General features: G+C 43.2%; 1 protein-coding gene across 3 annotated transcripts; it reads right to left on the bottom strand.

The window, feature by feature from the left end:
* Positions 1–1,247: 1,247 nt before the first annotated feature.
* LOC135545926 (choline transporter-like protein 1) lies at positions 1,248–24,242 on the bottom strand. Of its 3 annotated transcripts, none has more exons than XM_064973918.1 (16): positions 24,189–24,242; positions 22,368–22,457; positions 21,083–21,225; positions 15,249–15,385; positions 14,075–14,168; positions 13,223–13,392; positions 12,373–12,462; positions 12,010–12,167; positions 11,415–11,601; positions 10,993–11,161; positions 8,843–8,999; positions 7,978–8,061; positions 7,710–7,847; positions 6,838–7,074; positions 4,394–4,495; positions 1,248–3,184 (listed from the first exon to the last, which is right to left on the bottom strand). In XM_064973918.1, exons 1-16 carry the CDS (start codon positions 24,240–24,242, stop codon positions 3,161–3,163), a joined length of 2,034 nt encoding a protein of 677 aa, XP_064829990.1. In that variant the 3' UTR covers positions 1,248–3,160. The 3 variants fall into 3 exon arrangements, with proteins under 3 accessions (XP_064829990.1, XP_064829991.1, XP_064829988.1); XM_064973919.1 differs by lacking the exon at positions 24,189–24,242 and adding an exon at positions 23,189–23,470; XM_064973916.1 differs by having other exon boundaries at positions 1,248–4,495; positions 24,129–24,242.
* Between the last annotated feature and the right edge of the window lie 404 nt (positions 24,243–24,646).

Genomic DNA, 24,646 nt, shown 5'->3' with positions numbered 1-24,646 from the left:
GGATGAATTGGCATACCGACTGCGAGCCATGCTTAATTGCCCAACATCAGCGCCGACTTCACTAATGCTCATGGCTGAATGGAAGCAAGTCTCCGCAGCAATGTTTCAACATCTAGTGTAAAAGCTTTCCTGGAAGAGTAGAGGCTGTTATAACAACATATTAATCAATACCCATGATTTTGGAATGAGATGTTCCATACGACATGGCCAAAAGTATGTGTACAGTACAATTAAGACAGTGAACTACAAGTGTACATTTTCCAATTTATTACCTTTATCTTTAACAAATACATAAATAATAAATATAAAAATCAAACATTGTCCAATGTTAAACAACCTTACCGCAGAAAAGTAGCTAAAAGCTAGTGTTACCAGACAATTAAACTGATGTGTTGCCTATTCATAACAGTATCTGTTTCTAGGAATTGTCCATTCCTGTGTGACAAGAATAGACGCGCAGTTTGTTTCCAAGAACGAAGAAGAGGTTGACTCATCTCGAAAAACAGTGGCTTTGTTGCTGAGTAAAGCTATTGTCCTATCAGTAAAGTCAGTGTTAAGTCACGTGGATCTAATGCCGTAATATTCACACCCAACATATTGATGGCCCGCTCTAAAAAGGAGCGAGAATAAAACCGGGACGGAAAACATGCAGGATGTTTATGGTCCATCGTTTTGAGTAGCTACTGGCTTTAACAATACTGGCTCTTCCAAGTAGCAGGGCTTTCTGACGCGCGGCAATAGAAGCTGACAAATCAAGCATCGCGTCTCCGCTATTGGCGGAACTGCTTGCTTTACAGGCGAATAAAAATGTTTGAAAGAAAAATAAACAAGAACTGAAAATGAACACACCATCAGTGTTCCCCATTTTGCACAACAACGTCTCTGTCCAAGTTGTCAGTGTTTGAGTTTCCCATTGTGTGCGTCGACTGGTCGAGTTTGGCAAACAGAACAGCGTGGGTTATCACTGGTAGTGCCCGATGTAATGTGTCCCTAGGGCATAAGCTTTGTCTTCTATAAATGGACACATACCCAGATAATTGCAGAGTTATCAGTAGTATGCCCTGTGTCATAAGTGGATTCATTGATTGCACTAGGCATCTTTTAGGGCAAGTCTGCTCACTTGGGAAAGTTCTGTCCTCTGAAAAAGCACTGACTGACCAAGCTAGACATTTAACTATTTTAACAGATATCTTAAATCTGTGTTGAAATGAATACCACCTTTAACTATTTTAACAGATATCTTACATGCATGCTCTTAATATTTCCTGGACAAATCCTAGTGTATACCCGGAGAAAAGCTTACCAAAATACTTTATAGTTTTCCTGTCTTGAAACATTGTTTTTGTGAAGGACAGCTGGCGCTTGTTCGCTCACAAGAGGCTGAAAATGAAAGGTTGTGTGAACAGTCACAGCCACCTCTCCTTTCAACAACATTGAAAATATCCACCAGGATCACTTAATTTCAGAATACTATTCAGTCTTGTCAACACATTATTAAACTCCCATTACAAAATAACGGCATACATCATAATGTGCAATTCATACCATTCTGAACCCCTTCACGTAAACAAAAGGTAGCATTTTCTGACTTATCAATCAAAAAAAGGGGGAGACAGTTCTTCAGTTGTGTCGATGGATTCAGTGCTCTGGGTATCAAATACACAAATCTACTGCAAAAAGAAGAGGGGACTTTAAGGCTTACAGCACTTCTACCCCCATTATACACTTATGGGAGTCACATTACTAACCAATAACATAGTGGGCGCAGCCTATGGAACCAGTTAAGGCAAAGTGCGAGTTTGTGTCCCCCTCACCTAACATAACAGAGATGCTATCGCTATGCCAGGACCGTTTGTCTTGAAAAACTGTAGTGCAAGTAGGAAGACATTTTTGTAGTGGTAAATACTGACGGTGTTGCGTTATTGCTTGAGGGCTACAAAGTCTGAGTTTGCTTTCTACTGAGACTTCCCACAACAGTGGAAGAGGACTCCAATTAGTTCAAATGTCCATCGATCCAAATAAAGACGGACTTGTTTGATGAATAAACCAAGTGAATCCATAAACTAGTGCACAATTGGTTGAGTTCTAAGAAAAGCAACAGACTTTGCAGCCTTCTGGATTGTTCTCTGTTAATGTCATGTCCAATTCAAAGAAATGAACCCTTAGTACCTAGTAGGTACACTAGTGAAGTGTCGCATAGCCAGATCAGTGCCAAACAAAGACAATTCAGAGTATGCTATTCTGTTCTTCTGAAATAGACTACATTTTCTTTGTATCATGTTTATTTGGACCTGTAGGCTATATTAAATAGATTTATACTTTTTTTAAATGTTGATGTTCCAAAGGACTGCATCAGAGGCTTGTTGGCTATGCATGGAAGCCAGGAGATGCTAAACATGTTCATGTTAATTAATGGTCAATTACCATGAGACCAGCTGACAAAATGTCATGACCGCCGCAGCCCTAGTCCCAACACCTAGAAACTTCTCATGGTCCCTCGTATATCTAAGAAGAAGTGTCTAGGTATGAGGGGGATACACTTCCAATTGGCAGTAACTTTGTCCCTTTGTCCCTCCAGACCATGGGAACTAGAAGTAGTCTTCCCCCTGGTGTTACACACAGATGTATGATCACATCCTCTGTTCCTGTACATCCCAAAAATGTAAGAAAAATAATCAAATCACAGCCAGCCTTGGGGGGGGGGGGGGGGGCTTTCAGAAGTATGCTGCAATCTGGTAAAAATACACCTACTTTCAAAACAACTCTTATTAGGCGCACAATTCCAATGCAAACGTGAGTAACGTACTTAAGTTTCAGTGGTTGATTAAAAACACACATCTAAGTGCTATATCATTGCATGACAAATGTCCAACCCAAAGTGTTTCAATACATGTTAGTACTGTGTTCGACTAGATGGCAATCATTTTTTTAGTCTTATAAAAAAGGACATCACTACGAAAAATGCATCAGCCTTTTAAAATATGCAGGGCTTCAATATAAAGTGCTTCATTACATAGTGTTTTTTTTTTTTTTTTTTTTTTTACAGTTTCTTATTAAAATATTGTATTCCCTGGAGTAAAACCATAGTAAACATGTTACACATTGGTAAAAATAAACATTTTGGAATGTCTTTTTAAAAAGTTCCATTAGTCGATTTTGGTCAAGCTGAACTTGTTCCTGGAGCCTGGAAAGCAAAGTTATTCAAGTGTTATTACTCCATTCACAGTATCGCATGCAGTCTTTAAAAAAATATGGAATGGGTGAAAAAAAGGGTTAGATCCATTTCCAAAATAATTTTTAAAAATGGACAAGTTACAGAAAATGGACACCATGCAGTGGAATGGTGAGGGGGTAAGGGGGTCCATCTTGTGCCCTGAAGGCTGGACATTCAGCGGAGGGAGGGCTGAGGGATACACCTGTGTATCCTGGTGTAAAAGCTGAATTGCTGCGGTTATCAACACTGATTGTGCATTATGACAAATACACATAGCTTATTACTTTAAACTATTGGGGGAGATACTACCTCTATAACTACCAAATTACAATATTAATTTTACCCATAATGCTATCTGAGTGTATCTAGGAGATAAGCAAAGGCCAAATCTACAAGTAAACAGAGTTGGCAACTTCAGTAGCTCCTAACAGCTGTCTAAATAATTCCGGCAGGAAATCCAGTAGCACGGTACATTAGACGGGAAATATGAGTCATACATCCATCTCCCCATCGGTCCCTTTTAGCATTGCAGAATAAAAACTGCCCTTGTTGTTGCTCACTGCTGTTTACTTTGGGGGGGGTGGACTGTTCATTTCATACGGTTCCTTTGTTCATTCCCCCCCCCCCCCATCTTTCTAAGCTGACAGCTGATTATCTGCACTGCCAGACATGTCCTTCTCTACCAAAAAGCACCATGGTGATGAAAAGGCAACAACAAAAAATGAACAAAATGTACACTTCAGGTTCAAGATACCCAGGAGATGACAGGCGAGACAAAAACTGAAAGGGATTGAATAGTTAGTAGAGATGAGGGGGATGCTGTGGTTGTGCATTAGATAGCATGCGTTAGCTAGCATGAGAAGAAGACGGTTTAGGTGGCTTCGGTTGTGGCTGAGGCACGACAGCGGGGGAGGGTTTCTGGAGCAGCGTGGCGAAGAGGAAGAGTGTGGAGGTGGGCAGGTAGACGAAGAAGAAGAGGACCATGTCCTCAGTCAGGCAGAGGATCAAGGGGACCACGGTACTTTGCTCCCCCAGGGCCCAGTCCACCAGCACCCCTGCTAGGAGGTAATACACATGGAACTCCTGCAGCTCCTCCCACTCTCCCCCGCCTCCATCCAAGCCCCAGCCCACCGCCTCAGTTTCTCCGCCCAAGTCGCCGCCCCCGCCGCTCTCACTCACCATGGGCTTCATCTCCGCCCCCTCCACCGACACCACCTCAGTGGGCCGGCTCCGCCCTCGCTCCGCCACCCGCTCCAGCTTCCTGCTGTTTTCCACAAACTCCTGCAGGGGGGAATGGAAAGCAATGTCACATACCATGTGCTGAAACGCACCCGTGTCGGTTAATTTACCATAGGAATGCATTTCCTACATCATTAAACCACAGAATCCTTGGTACTTCAGTTTCAAAGCAAAAACCTATATTCCTAATGAGTGCCACATAAGTTGCGTATTGCAGCTTATATCATCCTAAACTTAACATTTCTAACTGGGCTATTCTGGCCAAATGTATGTATGTGTGTATATATCTGCTCAAAAAAATAAAGGGAACACTTAAACAACACAATGTAACTCCAAGTCAATCACACTTCTGTGAAATCAAACTGTCCACTTAGGAAGCAACACTGATTGACAATAAATTTCACATGCTGTTGTGCAAATGGAATAGACAACAGGTGGAAATTATAGACAATTAGCAAGACACCCCCAATAAAGGAGTGGTTCTGCAGGTGGTGACCGGACCACTTCTCAGTTCCGATGCTTCCTGGCTGATGTTTTGGTCACTTTTGAATGCTGGCGGTGCTTTCACTCTAGTGGTAGCATGAGACGGAGTCTACAACCCACACAAGTGGCTCAGGTAGTGCAGCTCATCCAGGATGGCACATCAAAGCGAGCTGTGGCAAGAAGGTTTGCTGTGTCTGTAAGCGCAGTGTCCAGAGCACGGAGGTGCTACCAGGAGACAGGCCAGTACATCAGGAGACGTGGAGGAGGCCGTAGGAGGGCAAAAACCCAGCAGCAGGACCTCTACCTCCGCCTTTGTGCAAGGAGGAGCACTGCCAGAGCCCTGCAAAATGACCTCAAGCAGGCCACAAATGTGCATGTGTCTGCTCAAACGGTCAGAAACAGACTCCATGAGGGCCTGACGTCTACAGGTGGGGGTTGTTACAGCCCAACACCGTGCAGGACGTTTGGCAAATTCGCCACTGGCGCCCTGTGCTCTTCACAGATGAAAGCAGGTTCACACTAAGCACATGTGACAGTCTGGAGACGCCGTAGAGAACGTTCTGCTGCCTGCAACATCCTCCAGCATGACCGGTTTGGCAGTGGGTCAGTCATGGTGTGGGGTGGCATTTCTTTGGGGGGCCGCACAGCCCTCCATGTGCTCGCCAGAGGTAGCCTGACTGCCATTAGGTACCGAGATGAGATCCTCAGACCCCTTGGGAGACCATATGCTGGTGCGGTTGGCCCTGGGTTCCTTCGAATACAAGACAATGCTAGACCTCATATGGCTGGAGTGTGTCAGCAGTTCCTGCAAGAGGAAGGCATTGATGCTATGGCCTGGCCCGCCCGTTCCCCAGACCTGAATCCAATTGAGCACATCTGGGACATCATGTCTTGCTCCATCCACCAACGCCACGTTGCACCGCAGACTGTCCAGGAGTTGTTGGATGCTTTAGTCCAGGTCTGGGAGGAGATCCCTCAGGAGACCATCCGCCACCTCATCAGGAGCATGCCCAGGCGTTGTAGGGAAGTCATACAGGCAGGTGGAGGCCACACACACTACTGAGCCTCATTTTGACTTGTTTTAAGGACATTACATCAAAGTTGGATCAGCCTGGTTTTCCACTTTAATTTTGAGTGTGAATCCAAATCCAGACCTCCATGGGTTGATAAAAATTATCAATGGAAATCAAATGTGATTTTGTTGTCAGCACACTCAACTATATAAAGAAAAAAAAGTATTTAATTCATTCAGATCTAGGATGTGTTATTTTAGTGTTCCCTTTTTTTATATATATATGTAAATAAATAAAATAGAGCTACTGCCGAGTCCCAAACAAAGAATATTTTCAATTTCCTTTCAGCTTCTACATTTTTAAACATCCATCCAGAAAACTCCAGTCAAGAAGGCTCCCTTCTGATTTCTCCCACTACCTCTCATTAAATGTTCAAGGTTGTGTGCTACATGAAACAAGCCACTTTGCATATTTTGTGAGTTTCTTTCCCCCCTGATATGCCTGACAAGTGTGCTGACAGCTCTCCCAAAAGAAGAGCATAAGGTTACGAAATTGTTTTATTTCAATGCCACATTTTGAATACATGTTCATCCCTGGATGATTTTGAGTTGTAGGATAAATGGAGCATCCAAAAGGTGCATGTAGTGAGGGGGAAGATAAAGATAAAAAACTGTGTTCAACAACTCAAATGAACAGTAGGACTCCACAACACTATAAAACATTTTTTGCATTGATAAACCTGACATGGACCAAAAATGGTTGAATACCATTCTACTGTCATGAGAATTGCTCAATAAACAAAACCACACTCCCACATACATGTGCAGATAGATAAATATATATATTTTTTAAAATCCCACCAGTATACCATATCTTTGTGTAGCTTACCATCAGGGCTTTGTCCATGTAAAACTCTCTGCCCGGTGTGCCGTCATTGTATTTGGTGTCGATGGCGAAGCAGAGGAAGAGCACGTCCACCACGATCTCGAACATGGACAGGAAGCAGTGGGCCACCAGGAAGGCAAAGAGGCAGACGATGATGAGGGGGAGGACCCACTCTGCGTAGTCCCGCTGGTAGTTAAGCAGCAGTACGCCGGCGAACGCTGTGGACGTCACGATCAGGATCTGACCGCACACACACACAGAAAATATGCATCAGTGACATGATAATGACGACTGACTGCACTAGTTACATCCTGCATTAATACAAAAGTCAACCCCATTTTAATTCTTGAAACTGCTTCATTCTTAAATAGCCCATTGTAAAGGGGGACTCCCGAGTGGCACAGCGGTCTAAGGCAATGCATCGTAGTGGCGTCACTACAGACCCAGGTTAATTCCCAGGCTGTGTCACAATTGGCCGCGATCGGGAGTCCCATAGGGCGGCGCACAATTGACCCAGCATCATCCGGGTTAGGGGAGAGTTTGGCTGGGGGGGAGCTTTATTTGGCTCATTGCACTCTAGCGACTCCTTGTGGAGGGCCAGGTGCGCGCAGGCTGACCTCGGTCGTCAGTTGAACGCATTTCCTCCGAAACATTGGTGCGGCTGGCTTCCGGGTTAAGTGGGCAGGTGTTAAGCACAATTTGGCAGGTCATGTTTCAGAGGACGCATGACTCGACCTTTGCCTCCCCAAACCCGTTGGGGAGTTGTAGCGATGAGACAAGACTGAAAATGGGGGTAAAAAACAAAATTCCATTGTAAGTATAGTGATGAATGTCCACTACTCTGAATCCCTCCATTATCCCAGCAGCCCCCTCACCTTGCCAAGAAAAAGGACAAAGTCTCCAACAGCGTTGATGGCCGCAACCCTTAGAGCGTTCTCCACCAGGATCACAAAGGCGTCACGCGCCGACGTACAGAAACTGGTACTGTTGATGGCTGTCGCCGCGTACGCATTCTACACACACACACACACACAGAGAGCGAGAGCGACTACAGTCACTACAGCGAACAAGCTGGATACAAAACATCTCTTCATCCATCATTATTTACAATGATCCAATTAGGGGGAAAGAAAGAGTGCCTACCTGATTCAAATAGTTGAGGCACTTCTCCAAACACCATAGGCAGCAGATACAGGTCTTCAACATGCAGCGAGCACATGCATTTTCCTGTGTGAGAGAGAGAGGTATCCGAGGTGCACTACTTTTAAAAATGGATAAATACATTTGAAAAATGTTCCCCGCAGAGCTCCAAATCTTGGTTGTCTTACATCAACACCAAACCAAAAGAGAAGCAGACAGACCCAAGGTCGGATTGCCATGCCGAACTTTGCAGCTCTTTCAGAGCATCACTCAGGTAAAGTTACCTCCCCTCTCAGAGCTCTAATGTTAATTTATCCCTTCAATTCAATGTGCTGCAGGGTGTCTCTCCATTGATCAAGTCAATGAACAACACTTGGGGCGTAACAAACAGCAGGCTAAGGACAAGACACTAGCTTACATCACCCACCAAGGAGAATAAAGCAAAATACCTAGTCATTGTGTCTCATTTATGATCCAAACAAACAACCCTAAAAAAATACAACAAAAAAAACAAAAAAAAGCCAGCACCGTACCAAACAACTCTGAACCTAAAATACAGTAACTCTGCATTGGACTTTACAATAAACATTTTCCCTCCATTTCCTTCTGTAAACTGTCCTAAACGGATCAACCGAAGATAGGCTTCATAAGTCATTATAGCCGATGCCATGTCACAACTGATGTGACACCACAGTCATGTTGGCATCGACTGCAATTTCAATCTATTGTTGACAAGCCAAAAAAGGTAGCCTTGATAAGCTTGCACATCACTCAGGACAACATTTTATTATTCTCCATACAATCAAGAGCGAGACAAAGACAGGGAGATGGAAGAGAGAGAAAGAAGAGCGTAAACTGTGTGCGTTACCTTGCCCTTGAGCTGGTTGTGGACGTACATGAGGAAGAGGCGTGGGATCTTGACCAGGGTGATAATGAAGGACCCCTTGGCCACAGTGCCCAGGTGGTACCTCATCAGCCTCAACGATGACGACAGGATGGGCGTCACCGGCAGCTTGTTCTTGTCCCTGAAATGGGGGGGGGGCGCGAAGGGTAGAGGGAGAGAGAATACCATAAACCACCCTCGTCACCACTGACTTCTCCGAGGCCTTTGACAAAAAACCACTAACCCGTGGCCATTGGACTGGGTGTCAGACCTGCCCCCTCACAGCGTGGTTCTGCCGTTTTGTGACCGGCCGCAAACAGGTACACTACCGAGACAGCCTGTCAGACTGGCAGGAGCTGACGGAATGGGCCCTTATCTTCCTTGCGGTCATTGACTGCGCGTCCCTGGGTCATCGACAGTAGGTGGAAATATGTTGGCGATCTAAAATCTGGTCCACACGTGCACAACAGGTTACCTCAGCACACCACAGCAGGCCCTGAACAAATTCGACACGTGGGCTCATTCAAGCAGAACGTCACTGAACCCTGCCAAGTGCAAGGTCCTATCAGTGTCCTTCACAAGAAATCCACCTGTCCCATGCCCTCTCCGGATTGAAGGCCAGAAGCCCAGTGTGTGATAGCGTGAACATTTTACAGGGGAACAGTACAGAAGGTCTTACAATGGAGCGAGCAGGTTGCTACTATTATAATGAAAAAACAACGTTTTCTCCTTCGACGCCTTAAGGTTCCATGTGCCACAGGAAGATCTGGTGAGCATTTACACAGGCTACATGCGCCACATCCTGGAGTATGCTGACCCTGCTTGGCACAGCTCACTGACCCAAGCACACTCTGATGACCTGGAGTCATTCAGCAGATGCTCTTATCCAAAGAGACTTACATTCAGCAGCTTCCTGGGGTGTGCATAAGACATACAAATACATGACAAGTACAGAACAGTTATAGACAAGAAAAAATACATTCAATTAAAAATAGGAGCTATACACAAAACATTAAGACCACCTGCTCATTCCATGACAGACGGAGCAGGTGAAAGCTACGATCCCTTATTGATGACACTTCAAATCAGTGTAGATGAAAAATAGACAAAAAAAATGTAAGTGCTTTTGAACGGGAAACGGTCAGTGCCGAGCGCAATTGTTTGTGTCAGAACTGCAACGCTGCTGGGCTTTTCACGCTCAACAGTGTGCCGTGCGTTTCAAGAATGGTCCACCACCCAAAGAACATCCATCCAACTTGACAACTGTTGGAAGCACTGGAGTCCACATGAGCCAGTATCCGTTAAACGCTTGACACTTTGTGGAGTCCATGCCCCAACAAATTGAGGCTGTTCTGAGGGAAAAAGGGGAAGGCACTACTGCCTTCCCCTTTTGTGTAATTAGTTACAAAACAATAAAAATGCAATTGAGTATTGCTGTTGTTTGTCTGGCATCCAATAGTCCATTATCAGCTCTGTTGACCATGACAGCATTTTGCAGAGATAAATTGGTTGAGGTACAGTATACTATTTAGGTTCGGAATGACATGGCCCATTGTTTACATGGCAACGACCACAAGAGCATTTCAAAGAGTGGTCAGTCAAAGTGTGCTCATATGAATATAATCTCCCTGCCCACTCAGCCTGCTCTTTCAGGCTTTTTGATAGCTAGAGAAATGAAAGGGTACAATTTCTTCAATTCTGAGCATTTTAATAGTGTTAAAATATGATGTTTGGTCATTATATTTTTACTTGGACTGTGCAGGACCTTTTTTTACTCTTATTTTGTTATTGCTCTTATCCATTAAAATTTTGTATGCTCATGAATTTCAGTTTGTATTAACTACTAGAAGTGTAAGAAAAACAATCTTCAAAAAATAAATGAAGATAAATTAAATGAAGCGACAGTGAAAGGGGGGGCAGAGAGAAGTTTAAATTGACATTCCTGTTATTCTCTCTAATTTCAATATCTCTGTGATAAAAAAAAAATTTTTAAAAGAGGTATTTAAGGGTTAAGCAAATTTTTGTGACAAACGGACAATAAAATCAAATATTGTTACTAAGCATGATTATAGCCGATATGTATGTTTATTTGATAGGATTTGTACATATATCATGAAAACATTTCTGAACCAGACCTTGTGAAGTAGTACGTGACCACAGCCCCAGCTACAGTCATCTGCTGGCAGGCCAGGATGAACTCACTGATCCAGATGAGGCCCACAGCGTGGTACCACGTCATGTACTGCAGAGGCCCAGTCAGCCGGAACTCTGTCAGACCAGTCTCCTCGTTCTGGACCGGATTCCCTGAGGGGGACATGTCAGACTCAGACTAGTGGTCGGGACTAGTTTGGGAAAGTTCCTCAATAAGCCCAACCCAGTGAACTGAACCATACTAGTGCAGTGTCCTGTTGGAATGAATCACTTACCTATGTAAAGAGGTTCTCTCTCTCCTGTTTTCATTCCCCTTCCCTTTCCTATTTATACCTCCCTTTTTCACTTCAAGCACATTCAAAAGAGTACCAATGCCCCTTTCCCCGTCCCGGACACCCTCCCTCACCGGTGGTCCCGAGGAAGAGCAGCACCAGACTCCAGTAGAACCAGAAGAGGAGCAGGGCCAGGAAGGTGCAGAAGGGCTGCAGGGTGAGCAGCGGCAGGTGGATGAACACCTTGCCGGCCACATGGAACAGGGCGATGGTCAGCGCCACACGCTTCCTCATGAACAGCATCAGCAGGAGAAGGATCACCTGAAGAGAGTGAATCAGAGGATGAGACAACAGAAGAGAGGAAGGGGATAATCAAGCACACTATCAGAGGTAGAAAGAGAGGGAGAGAGATAAGGAGGGAAAAGGATGCAAGTGAATGAAGAGAAAAGAGCAAGGTGGGACATGGGAAGACAAGAGACCGGAAGACAAAGGATGAGTGAGCTAAAACAAAGAGAGAGAGAGAGCGAGAGAGATAGAGTGAGAGAGAGAAAGGAAGGTGAGAGTCAACAAGGAGAAGAAAAAATAATAAAATAAAATAAAAAGTGGGCAGTGCCAGGAGTTTGAGATTAAAGCAGCACTAGACATTCATCCCAAAATGTCCCAACACTCCACCCACAACACTTAGTTGCCCACAGTCTCCCTTTCACCCCAAACACTAACTGTACTCACTGTGAATACGGTGGCAGCGATGGCATACACCAGCAGCACCTGGGCATTGTCCCTGGACATCTCAGCTTCCTCCTTAGCATCTTCAGTCTCTGTAGATAGGGTCTTGTTGACAGTTAACCGGTAGTCTATGTACATCCACCACAGGATGCTTGTGCCCGCTACAGAAAAACAGACTGCTTTTAAGCTGCTGCATCATTGACAGATTGAACAGCTAGCTGCACACTGCTAAATGCAAAGAGGAACAGCCAAGAATTATCATAGTTTTGCAATTAACAGTCATTCTATGTCATGTTTTCAGTTCTCCTTGATTGATCAAAACCCTGGCCAGGAAGTAAGCCAAGGAGAGACAGGAAGTGAGCTCACCCAGAGAGCCCAGGACTACCGTGGCAGTGAAGATCCAGACCAGCACAGCAGAGATGTAGCGGATGATCACCATCAGGATCATGGAGAGCACTGCAGCACAACACAGGAAAAACAGCACTTAAACCAACCTTTAAAAAGACAGCTCGAGTATCAGCTAACCCTGCCCTTGGCCTCAACCCTACCCCCCCCCACCCCAAAAAAAAAACAAGGATACAAAAAAAAGACAAAAAAAAAAAAAACTGGCCTTGAATCGACACATAGGAGAACTTTGTCCAACCCTAACCCACATGTACTCTGAAGGTGTCAGCTTCAACTCCCAAATGGACAAGTTCATGGCTCCCGTGGCATGCCCTTTACCTTCAAGCCTTCTTCCTCTCATTCCAAAGAGGGCCTACAGTCTCAAGGGAGAATCAAAAATGTGATGACATTGCTGTATTTTCCGCCCAGCGCTGTGTTTCTCCACCGTCCATGTCTGACCTACAGTAACTGCCTGTGTACTGACACATCATACCAATATGGAGGAATCAGCAGAATGCAGTAGAGCAGGACAGATGGTTCCTATGCAGGCCTATTCTTACTGGCTCACATTAGGGAAGGCTCAGAGACTAGTGGGCCCCAGAAATACAATGAAGAGTCAGGTTATTCACTCTCACTGGGTTCAGAGACGGAGGCCCTGTCCAGAAACAACCCGTATCCCCTTGCCCTGGCTCTCCATCTGAAATAATTGGATAGGAAAGGCAGTAGCTCAACCTTAACCCCGATTGGTGGAGATGTCGCCATATCACTTATACCTATCCAGCCTCCCCCTGAGATACTGCTGACAACAAACGCCTGCAGATGAGGTCATCACCTAGTGCCAGCAGGCAGAGGCCCACGATGATCACCTTGCTGGCCATCACACCAGCGATCAGCCTGTGCAGCACGCTGTTGTCACTCACAAACGTCACCACAGCCTCAGCAAACTTGGCATAGCAGGAGATGTCCACCGGCGTGCAGCGGTTAAACACCGGGAGAGATTTGCTGTGGGATAGAGCGAAGTAGAGGTCAAATGTCACATGACCTGGGAGTTTCTCTAAAACAATCTCTGATCCGAGGCGGCAGGGTAGCCTAGTGGTTAGCGCATTGGACTAGTAACCGGAAGGTTGCATGTTCAAACCCATTAACTGACAAATCTGTCATACTGCCCCTGAACAGGCAGTTAACCCACTGTTCCTAGGCCGTCATTGAAAATAAGAATCTGTTCTTAACTGACTTGCCTGGTTAAATAAAGGTAAAATAAATAAATTAAATCTACATGACTGGTTAAGTGAAAGTCCTTTAAATGGGTCTGAATGAGAAGAGTCTAAGACTATTGAAATAAGTGATAGGGGAAAATAACCAAATCAGTTAAATAAAATATATTGATACTTTGAATCCAAGTATTGATAGTTTTTTGTTCCGCTAGGTAGCGTTAGCTAGCACTAGTGATCTGTACCTGCATCAAAACTCGGGTATTTTTCATCCTATTGCTTGTTCTCCACCTTTTTAATTAGTGAGTACTTATTTCCATGACTGATCAAAACTCATTTTCTTATGCTCTCTCATCTCTCTGTAGCAGACATATAGTGAACAATATGTTTGGAACATTAAATCTCAGTAAATACAGAATAGTGAAAAATCGCATTACACATTGAAATGCACCCCTAATGTTAAGTCTTCCTACCTTGGTGGAACTGGAAGTTTGGGACATTTGTCAAACCTCTCTGGAAGGCTGGGATATTTGTGGCCGGCTAGCTCGTAGGAGCACAGCTCCGACCCTGAGTGAAAGAGAGACAAATATTATTTTGAAGTGCAGCCATAAAAACACACTAAGCAACACAAGGATCATTAAATTAAATTCAGTCTCCTCAAAAGTGATCAAAGTTATTGCACAATATCGTGTCTAGACCAAAATATCCTGATCCAGATTCCATCATTTCCCCTTTATGCAACTGAGCAGGTTATGCATAATGACGGATGAAATCGCATTTCCTCAATCTCATTAACGGTGTTATGCTCACCGCCCCGGGAATTCAGAAACAGCCAGTCGAATCAGAACACAAGACCCCTTCAGACAGCAAAGTTACATAAACCCAGTCCAGTCTATCATGGGGGCATACATGGAGTGTGTGTGTCACAATAAGTATATACAGTACTGGCAGTAGACACACAAGCCTAGCTGAAGGACAGGCTAGGATGGCACAAACAATAGAACCCATACAGCAACGGGTGGAATTGTCCTTAATGGTGCCTTTGTTAATCTAGTTCTCTCCACATGTGCCAAGGTGCCCCCACTGTGCAAGACCTTGTGTGTGTGTGTGTGTGTGTGTGTGAATGAAAGGACAGTATTAAGGGGTCGATGGCACACGGGGTCACGGGCATGTCACCGTTTGTGGAAAGTGTTTGTCGTTCCATAGGATGGCAGTGAGTCACTGTCAATGACGTGATGGATGGCTGCAGTAATGATGACCTAGTAGCCTTCTGTTGATTGGGGAAGAGAAACACCAGCTCCTCATACCACTCTTTCCTAATGGGACAGTCTTGAGTTGATTGTATGCTTTCTCATTAAAGACTTGTGGTGCCAAAAAACATATGGATGTGTGAGATTGTGATGACTAAAAGAAATTCCATTCGTATCAAATCATGACATGCCCGCTACCGACAAGCAGATTTTCAAAATCAATACCTTGCATGTGTTGGGTTCCACAGCATGACCAATAGAGTTACTGAGAGGAATAGAGAATCAGTGAATGGTTCAATATGCTGTCAGTCTTTATGCTTTTGTGTGGTTTGACGGCAGAAAAGCGTAACGCTGACAGTGTTCACTCCGTTTCACTCGGGGCACCCACTTTACTCACCGTTGTGTACGGCAAACCGCTTGAGGTCCTGGTACGTCTTCAGCTCTTCATCAGGACACACAGACACACACAGGGCCATGGACTTGATCTTCCTCTGCACTATGTCAATGTTACACGGGTCCAGGAAGAACACATATCTACAGACAAAAAAAAAGACAACGATATGTTATTTATCAACACCTACATAAGGAATGAGTAACAAGGGATGTGAGAATATCAGCAATTTGTTTATCTGATCTTTATCAATAAAATACATTTCCCTCATCACCGACGTGAGGAATGAGTCACAAGAAAGAAGGGAATGTGAAAATGTGGGTGTGGGAACGTGATATTGAGAGAGGAAAACAAAAGCCACAAAATGACCTGAAAGTCCTGAAGCCTACACCTCCCCTCAGTGTCCTGTTCGTTTTGGGGACAAAGCAAAGCACAATGCCTCCACAATACCTTATTCACCAAGAAATTATTTTAAAAAATGGCACGAGACAAGAGAGCCGTTGGCTGCTGATGCTGTTGGAACTGGTCCATGGGACTTGGGCAAGTGGAACAGAGAGAGAGAAGAACAAGGACATTTTTATAAGAGAATCCTTCACTGTAGTCCATCTGTCTGGTGCTTTTATACACTACGCGGTGGGCACCTCACCTGCCCACACACACACACTTGCAGGAGCAATTGTCCTGGGTGTTGCATACAAAAGCTGAAAATGAACAAAATACACAGACAAACATTACAATGCTGAGAGAATGAAGTCAGTAGTGTCTACATTGGTGAAGCCCAGTCTATGTCTAGGCCAGTGTAATTACACTGGTCCAGACAAATGTCTCAGTAAAGTGAAACGTAGTCCAAATTAACTGTTCTGGTGATTCATAAGCTGGCTCAGTGGTTTGCACTGCACGCATGCTGGTTGAAAGGAAGATCGATATGAAAATCAAGTCATACTGGATTGATCAGAATATTCGAGGGCAGTTTGACTTTGTCTGAGGTCAGTTCTTCCTAACAGCTAAAGGTTAGGATCGGACTTGGATCAACTGATCCTGGATCATCAACCAGCAGCCATGGCCAGAAGAATAGGCCTACAGCATTGTACTGTTTACGTTTGGCCCCTGCCTTGTGAATGAGGAGCTGCTTAACAGTATTAGCCAAATAAACCCTGACCAGTAATCCCTTAAGCTCTGACTTTGTTGTCACTAATGATCGCATTATGTGACACTAGCCTATGCCTCGCACAGGTAGGTCATGTAAAAGGTTGCTGAGGGCAGGACTGAATACAGCACTGAACACAACCTCAACTGGGCCTACATTTCACCACCCCACCAATGATGCTAGATTTTCTTTTGTTTGTTGTTGGGGGTTTTTTCGCCCACGGAATGGCAGAAACTGGCAGACAAACCATGTCTGACTACCACCAAGAAAGTAATACTTTATAGACCAATGCTGTGTTATTGTCTAATGACATGAAAAGAAGATCTACCAACAGATTATGAAGTGAGGAGGGGAAGCACAGAGCATGACCGAGAGAGAGAGAAACAGGACTGACAGCTGTGTAGTCCTTAATTGAATCCCATGATAGCTGCATTCTCAGCGGAGTTCGGCATCAGGTGATTGCGCTTGAGGCGAGTGCCTTCATTCAAAACTCACACCCTCTGCGTCTGATAGGGCAAGTGTGTGAGTTCTCTCCTGGTTATCAACCTTATCAAATCCCAAACTGACAAAATAGCCTTCTCATGAAACTCTTTTACACACACACGCTGGGGCCAGCATTAATCCAGTGATCTCAGTCTACAGCGCCTGTCCATGTGTATGCACCCATCCTGGTATTCCTGTTCGAACCTTTTAAATAGCATTTTCCGCAAGTAATACCAACTAAATAAATCTAACGTGAAAAATATGGACTGGAATCGAAGTTTGTTGTATTATTCACAATTTAATCAACTCAAAGTTCTGTCAGTCACCACACCATTTCGTTGATGTAGCGCCGTGATAACCCGATTATTGTGGTGGCGAACAGGGAGCAGATTCTCAGCTAAACAAACAGAGAAAGAAACAGGCCTAGTAGCAGAGATTCAGTATCAAATCCCCTCAAATCTGACTAGCTAATCCCATGCACTTGCTTGTGTTACTGTAACATCATGGAACAATATTGAAAATGTATATTGCTTCGAGTGTGTGTCGACATAACGCACCATCCACTTTTGTTAACAGTGAGAAGTTTATATGCCTCTACCAGTGCCACAAAGCTGCAGTACCTTCAGAAAGTATTCACACTTGTACTTTTGTGGTCAACAATCAAGACAAATCAAGACAAAAATACTCTGTCAAAGTGGAAGAAAAATTTGAACATTTGTAGAATAATTGTATAATACACTAATATATCTTGATGAGATAAGCCCGAGTAAATACATGTTAGAATCACCTTTGGCAGCGATTACAGCTGTGACTCTTTCTGGGTAAATATCGAAGGGCTTTCCACACCTGGATTGTACATTTGTCCATTATGGTTTTTCAAAATTCTTCAAACGCTGTTAAATTGATTGTTGATCATTGCTAGGCAACCATTTATGTCTTGCCATATATTTCTTTTGTAAATTTAAAGACAAAACTGTAACTCTGCCACAAAGGAACATTCACGGTCTTCTTGATAAGCAATTCCAGTGTAGATTTGCCTTGTGTTTTAGGTTATTGTCCTGCTGAAAGGTGAATTCATCTCCCAGTGTCTGGTGGAAAGCAGACAAACAGGTTTTCCTCTAGGATTTTGCCTGTGCTTAGCTCCATTCTGTTTATTTATTATTTGTTTTTCATTGAAAAACTCTCCAGTCCTTAACAATTACAAGCATACCCATAGCATGATGCAGCCACCACTATACTTCAAAATATGGAGAGTGGTACTCAGTAATGTGTTTTCCCTAAACATAATGCTTTGTATCTTAATTGCTTTGCCACATTTTTTTGCAGCAGTACCTTGTTGCAAACAGGATGCATGTTTTGGAATATTTTTATTCTGTATAGGCTTTCTACTTTTCACTGTCAATTAGGTTAGTATTGTGGAGTAACTACAATGTTGTGTATCCATTCTCAGTTCTCTTATCACTAAATTCATCTTCACCATGCTCAAAGGGGCGGCAGGTAGCCTAGTGGTTATAGCATTGGACTAGTAACCGAAAGGTTGCAAGATCAAATCCCTGAGCTGACAAGGTAGAAATCTGTCGTTCCGCCCCTGAACAAGGCACTGTTCTTGGCCGTCATTGAAAATAAGAATTTGTTCTTAACTGACTTGCCTAGTTAAATAAAGGTAAAATGTAAAAATAAAAAATGTCTGCTTTTTTTTTTTTTTTTACCCATCTACCAATAGGTGCCCTTCTTTGCAAGACATTGGAAAACCTCCCTGGTCTTTGTGGTTGAATCACTGTTTGAAATTCTCTGCTCGACTGAGGGACCTTACAGATAATTGTATGTGTGGTACAGAGATGAGATAGTGTTTAACATGAATTTTGAATGACTATTGCACACAGTGAGTCCATGGAACCTATGTGACTTGTTAAACACATTTTTACTCCTGAACTTTACGCTTGCCATACTAAAGGGATCGAATACTTAGACTCAAGACATTTCAGCTCTTCATTTTTTATTTATTTGTAAAAAAAATAATATGTAAAACTGAATTCTACTTTGACATTATGGGGTAGTGTGTGTAGGCCAGTGACCAACAAAATATACACATAATCAATTTTAAAATCAGGCTGTAACAATAAAATGTGGAAAGAGTCAATGGGTGTAAATACTTTCTGAAGGCACTGTAGTTTGGAGATATGTGAGTGTGAAATGGACCTTTTCTTCAGTAACTGCGTTGAGAGGTCGCTTGTAGCCTACACATTATAGTCAGCAATCCAATTCATAGAAGTTACACAACTAAGTGATGTTTTATAATGGAGACTTTACATTAAGTAGGCTAAATATGGTAGGCTGCTTGCATTGTGAAGACTGGTCTAATATATGAATGAAGCCAGAGAGTTGATATGTCCAATTCATGCAGCTTGTCACACCTGCATATCTTGTATTTTTGCATAAGTGCGGCATACATTTTTATGTTACTGGTCCACGACTCTAGTCATTATTTTTCCTCGAGAATTGGGAAGGAGCTTGGACGGGATGTCCCGGGGTACCGGTCACCTGTATTCAACCCTAGTGTGAGTGTCAGTCACATCAATAGGCCAACCTTGTCAAGGTGCTTTGATGAAGCATATCATTGTTGGCTAATGTGGTGATAATGGACCGGGGGAGCTAACCAGTGAGCCTGAAAAGGGTCATCAAGGGAAAAAGGATGTTGAATTTCTAAATAGTTCAGTCAATAAAGCCGCTATACATTTTTAAGGGACTGTCAATACACACACACACTCAAAGACTATTACCCAGGACTAGAGGTTTGAGGATGATTTCAAACTGGGCAAATGAGTGACTATCAAACTGGCATGCTAGTCACAGGGGTATCAATCAACACAATAGCCATGAACAACAAAGGGTCCAATATCCCTATAGCTATTAATTTCAAAATGGCCTTGCCCACAGGCATGTTTTTACACAACCCTACCACAAGGATCAAGAGCACACTACAAGTGAAATCAGCTTACTCATTGTTGATACAACTCTCCACTTTAAAATGGAACCGAAGACAGTTCAGCACACAAATTAACTGTGTGGGTGTTGTGCTCAAGTCAGCCAGTTTGTGGTTGTTCCAAAGGAAGAGGGAGCAGTGTCTTCGTCATTGCCCCCCACCATGCAAACTGCCACTGCTGCTGAAAAAAACCTCCTTGGGGAAAACACTGGTGAGACCGCGCCAAGTGTTGCGGAGACAAGGCGGTGTTGGCACCAGCCGACAGCAGATAGAGCCATAAACAACGTTGTATGGAAAGAAAGCGAAAGAGAGAGAGATACAAAAAACAGAAATTGAGCAAAAGAGAGCGAGAAAGAAAAACAGATAGATATCATTGGCTGGGAGTCTGTCTCTCTGAAAGTGTTGGGTGACAGGGTCCTCCGTGTCAGCCAGAACCCTCTCCTGAAACGTCTTCCTCCGGTCACTTACTAACAGTCACAAACTGATACCGAGCCAATTTCCTTCTCCACACCCTATGATTACGTCTGTAAACATTGGCAGCACCGCATCTGCATTTAGAATCTTTTAAGAACCTTAAACAACGCATAACATCCATAGACACATTAACATGGGTGTTCAATAGGAACTAACATCATGCTTTCAAATGATGAACAATTCCATCTTCCATTCTTTCAGTCTATCCAAACGTTAAGGGGAAAAACATCAAGCCAAGCGATTTCAAAGGCATTAATATCTCTTCAGTGGCACAACCAAAATAAATAAATGACCCTCTGCTGATGACTCACAGGTCTGTACTGCTAGCCAAGCACTAAGCACACAGTCAATCCAAAGGGGGGGGATGTAATCAGCCTGCCATGCAGATGAAGTGGGCTGAAATACCTGTGTTCCCAGAGGATGGCGTGTGCAGTAAGTACATACAGTTCAGCGTGACAGAACGTCCTAATGCCTCTGCATATTTATTCAAGGTTTTATTTATGCTAGATTCCAATATGCCAGTGGTAAAATAATTTAATTTTGACATTTCTATTGAACCAATGAGCAACTGGGCAAAGCCATTTCTTAACATTTCTCAATAATGGCCTAATTCACCCTAACATTTGAATTTGTAAACAGAGTGGTGGGTTTTGAAAAGGCACTGCCACTGAGCTAAAAGAGTGAAAGTTGGGCGAGAAAAAGATATGAGAGAGTGGAGTAAGATTGAAAGATGGGCAGGAAAGTAAGACTCACTTTTTGTCCGTCTGATCCAGTCCACTCAGTCTGACCCCTTCAATCTGCTCATTGCGCTGGCCGCAGGTGTTCCCGTAGCTGTCATATCCGAAGACCAGGCGGGCTGCGCCCCCTGTGGCAATGGTGAACCCAAAGATACTCCCCTGAAAGAAGCATTAAATGCTGCAAATTCAATACACTGTGTGTGCGTGACAGTGGAGTATGATTGTGTAAAAATGTATTGTTGACAGCTATAAAATGTAATGTACCATCCTGACTGTCTAACTGCGAAGCTTACGGATAGTTTAATGAAAAGCACCAACAGCCAAATCCTGCTGACCAAGCAGCTTGAAGTGACCAGTGTTTTTTAAAGTACACAGATTAAAATCACAGAAATTGAATTCTAATTAATTTGTCCATCTGTTACAAACAGCTAAGAATTATTCTACTCTCCAAACTCCCAGATAACACACCAGACATTTTGGGAGAGGCACAGGGTCATCTGCCGTGCAGTGCCAGTGTCCCTGGAACTATTTAGGGCGTATTAGGTGTCTTGCTTGAAAGACAAAACAGTAGGCAATGGAAACCATCTGAAATAAATTCCTACTTTTCCCTCCTTCGCCAGGACTGGGATTTGAAACAGCTAATTTCCAGCTAACTGGCTACTGGTATCTAAAGCTACTCAGATGCAGAAAGCTTGAGTGGAAACATGGGCCATAACCTTGTTTGTTTTTTTGTGTGTGTGTCTTTTACAACATCATTCTTCAAGTCACTCTTTACTCAGTTGTAGATTCAAACAAAAATATATATTCACTCTAAGTATAGGCTAGTAGGCACATGCCGTAGGAAATATAAAATATACTGATATTCCTAAATAACAGGCTTAAGTCGATGAAAACCCCTACTGTATGTAACAAGAAACACGACATTCCATGTCTGTAATAGATAGTGCTGCATGATGTTAGCGTGTGTTTACAACATAACAGTGAAAATGAATGGTAAATTGATCTATTCAGATGGGTTTGTTTCATAAATTTGAGCCATATGTTACCCATTCTCAAAAGTCAAAGTACTCTTCAATTTTACACTTCAGCAGGTGTTAATTGTCTGCATGCTTGTAGCAACCTGACACAGGTGACACTTGTCAGGCAATCAATCAGCTGGACATTTAAAAGTGTCATGACAAGTTAAACTACTTTCGTTTGTGAGCCTTGTATTTATTGTGTTTTAACCTATATATATGATTGTTTTTAACATTGCTCCTTGTTTGCAACTGTCAAATGAATTGATCATACTGGCTACTTACCATTCCGACACAGAAAACAGTAAATAAAAGGAACCAAGGCAAATCCGTGCAACTTCGATCCTCCAAGGGTTTCCATTCTCTCTTTGTCCTCTGGAAAACAAAATACCAACACATCGGCAGAGCCACATTAGCAAATAGTCTATAGATGTCGTGGTCAATTCAAATCGTGACAATGTAGGCAACACAAATATTATTTCACATATGCCACACAAAAAATGACCCTCAATGGAACGCGCCCCGTCTAGCAGTCACCGTGAATGTCATTAGGCCAAGTTCTGACTTCCTTTGTCCCCCGCAATTTCACTTTGACATATCATTTTCGTAGATAAAGGGTATTTGTGGCCGACTGTGAAGAAACGTTACACTTTGCATTGAAAACAAACATTTAACCATACTCTCTCCTTCATTGTCGAGGCGCCGTTCAATAGCTTCAAATCTCGCACATTGCGAGAGGTGAGGTTTGTTTACAAGGCTAACGGTGCTCACGAGCTATTTATGGTATGCAAAACTGCTTTCAAACGGTAGCCTGTGCGAAATGTCGGTGGTAAATGCACTAGAAAACTATAAGACAAATTATTGTCCCATTATAATGGAAGCTATAGCCTAATATTTAATTTTCGGTTACGATAATAATAGGGATTACACTAGCCTTCCCCGATGAACATAGCCTAGGCTTCTTATCTAATCTGACTGGGGTGGTGAGAATGGTCATTGGATGACAGCGGTCGCAACAATGTAGCCTAATCTCTGTTCCATTATGTTCAATTTGCAACATTAAAATAATTAATTCAACATAGGGGTGGGGGAAATCGGTATCTTACCTCTGTGCTACCGCAGCATCCCATTGCAGGACAGGGTTCGATTTTCGAATAGCTCAACGCTACAGCACAAGAAAAACAATAACCCAAACTTGCAGGGAGTTAACGGTATTATGTTTACCCTGCATTAATTGCGTAGCGCCGATTTAAACGACCTGTAGATTAGAAAGGCGACACAAATGGTATGTTCCATCCGAAATGCATACTAATATCGGTCTCCTTCCTCCAGGTATAAGGGATTAATACTTTAGGATTTATCGCACCACACTTCCTGGGGGATTGTGCAGGTGCAGCCGGAAAAGGAATGTAGAATCCATTCATCTCATTGCGCCTGCGCATTTGGCACCCGACAAGATAACAGGATGATGGCGGGACGTTGGACGGAGCGCGCGATTTCCAAACGCGCCACTTTTGTCGTATTATACGCCTTCTGTCCATCCACTGTGACCACACATGATGACGCACTGGTACATAACAGGCAATAAGACATGATGAAAACTGGAGATGTTGTGGGCCTAAAAAGACATGATGCACATATTACAATTGTAAATGGTTGTAGAATAACTAAGTGGGCATGTTCCAATAAAAAAATGTTGTGTCACGATTATCAAATGAAAATGAACACAATGGAATAACAATTGCTGCTCATCTAATTCCAAATTGGCTACAGTGAACAGCAGCCTAATAAACCCATAGCATAAACATGAGTCTAATACATTTATGCGTTTTTATCAGCCAAGAGATGATGCTCTAGCCTAAACTACTTGATCAATATTCTATCAACTGCCCATTTCGTTTTTGAAATATTAATTTGTTGACAAACTCATAATCATAATTAAATGAGTACAGTAGACTTTCAATCTGAAAAAATAACCACAAATCACTTTTCCCAAAACGTTTCCTCAAAAGTTCCCCACAAAGATATATTAATGCTTTTCCTCACTCTCATACGGTATCCAGGACTTATCTGCATGTAGTCTGTCCCCAAATACGGGTTATCCACCTTTTTCCTGGGCCTCCCTTGCTGAGACCCACTTGTTGGTCTTCTCTGTTCCATCTTCTAGGCTGTGTACAGCAATGGCAGGGAGATTGCAGTCTGAGGGCAAAAAAAGGGGGCCTTTGTTCCATTGTTTTCTGTTGTACCAGGGAGAGAGTGAGTAGTGTGTGAGTGTGGGTGGGTGCGCGAGCGCGTATGCGAGTGCACGTGGTGTTTTTATTTGTAAGGCTGTAATGAGTGAGTGTGCAGTATCAGCCTGTGGCACCCCTTTCTCAAATGTAGGGAGTGTAGAGGTGTGTGTGTCCTCATAACAAGTGAGTGCTTTGTTTTCCTTGTCCTTTTCGATTATCCTTCCATGTTTTAATCGTCAACTGTATGTAGACAAAACATTTCTTAACAGATTAAGTGTTCTCTGTGTTTGTTTTAATGAAATGCACATAATTTAAATAGATTAACGTGTAACA

The sequence above is a fragment of the Oncorhynchus masou genome, chromosome 9 (genome assembly GCF_036934945.1).
Source record: "Oncorhynchus masou masou isolate Uvic2021 chromosome 9, UVic_Omas_1.1, whole genome shotgun sequence".
Taxonomy (NCBI): Eukaryota; Metazoa; Chordata; class Actinopteri; order Salmoniformes; family Salmonidae; genus Oncorhynchus; species Oncorhynchus masou.
Note: the sequence above shows the minus strand (reverse complement) of the source record. Positions and strands in the feature narration are given on the sequence as shown.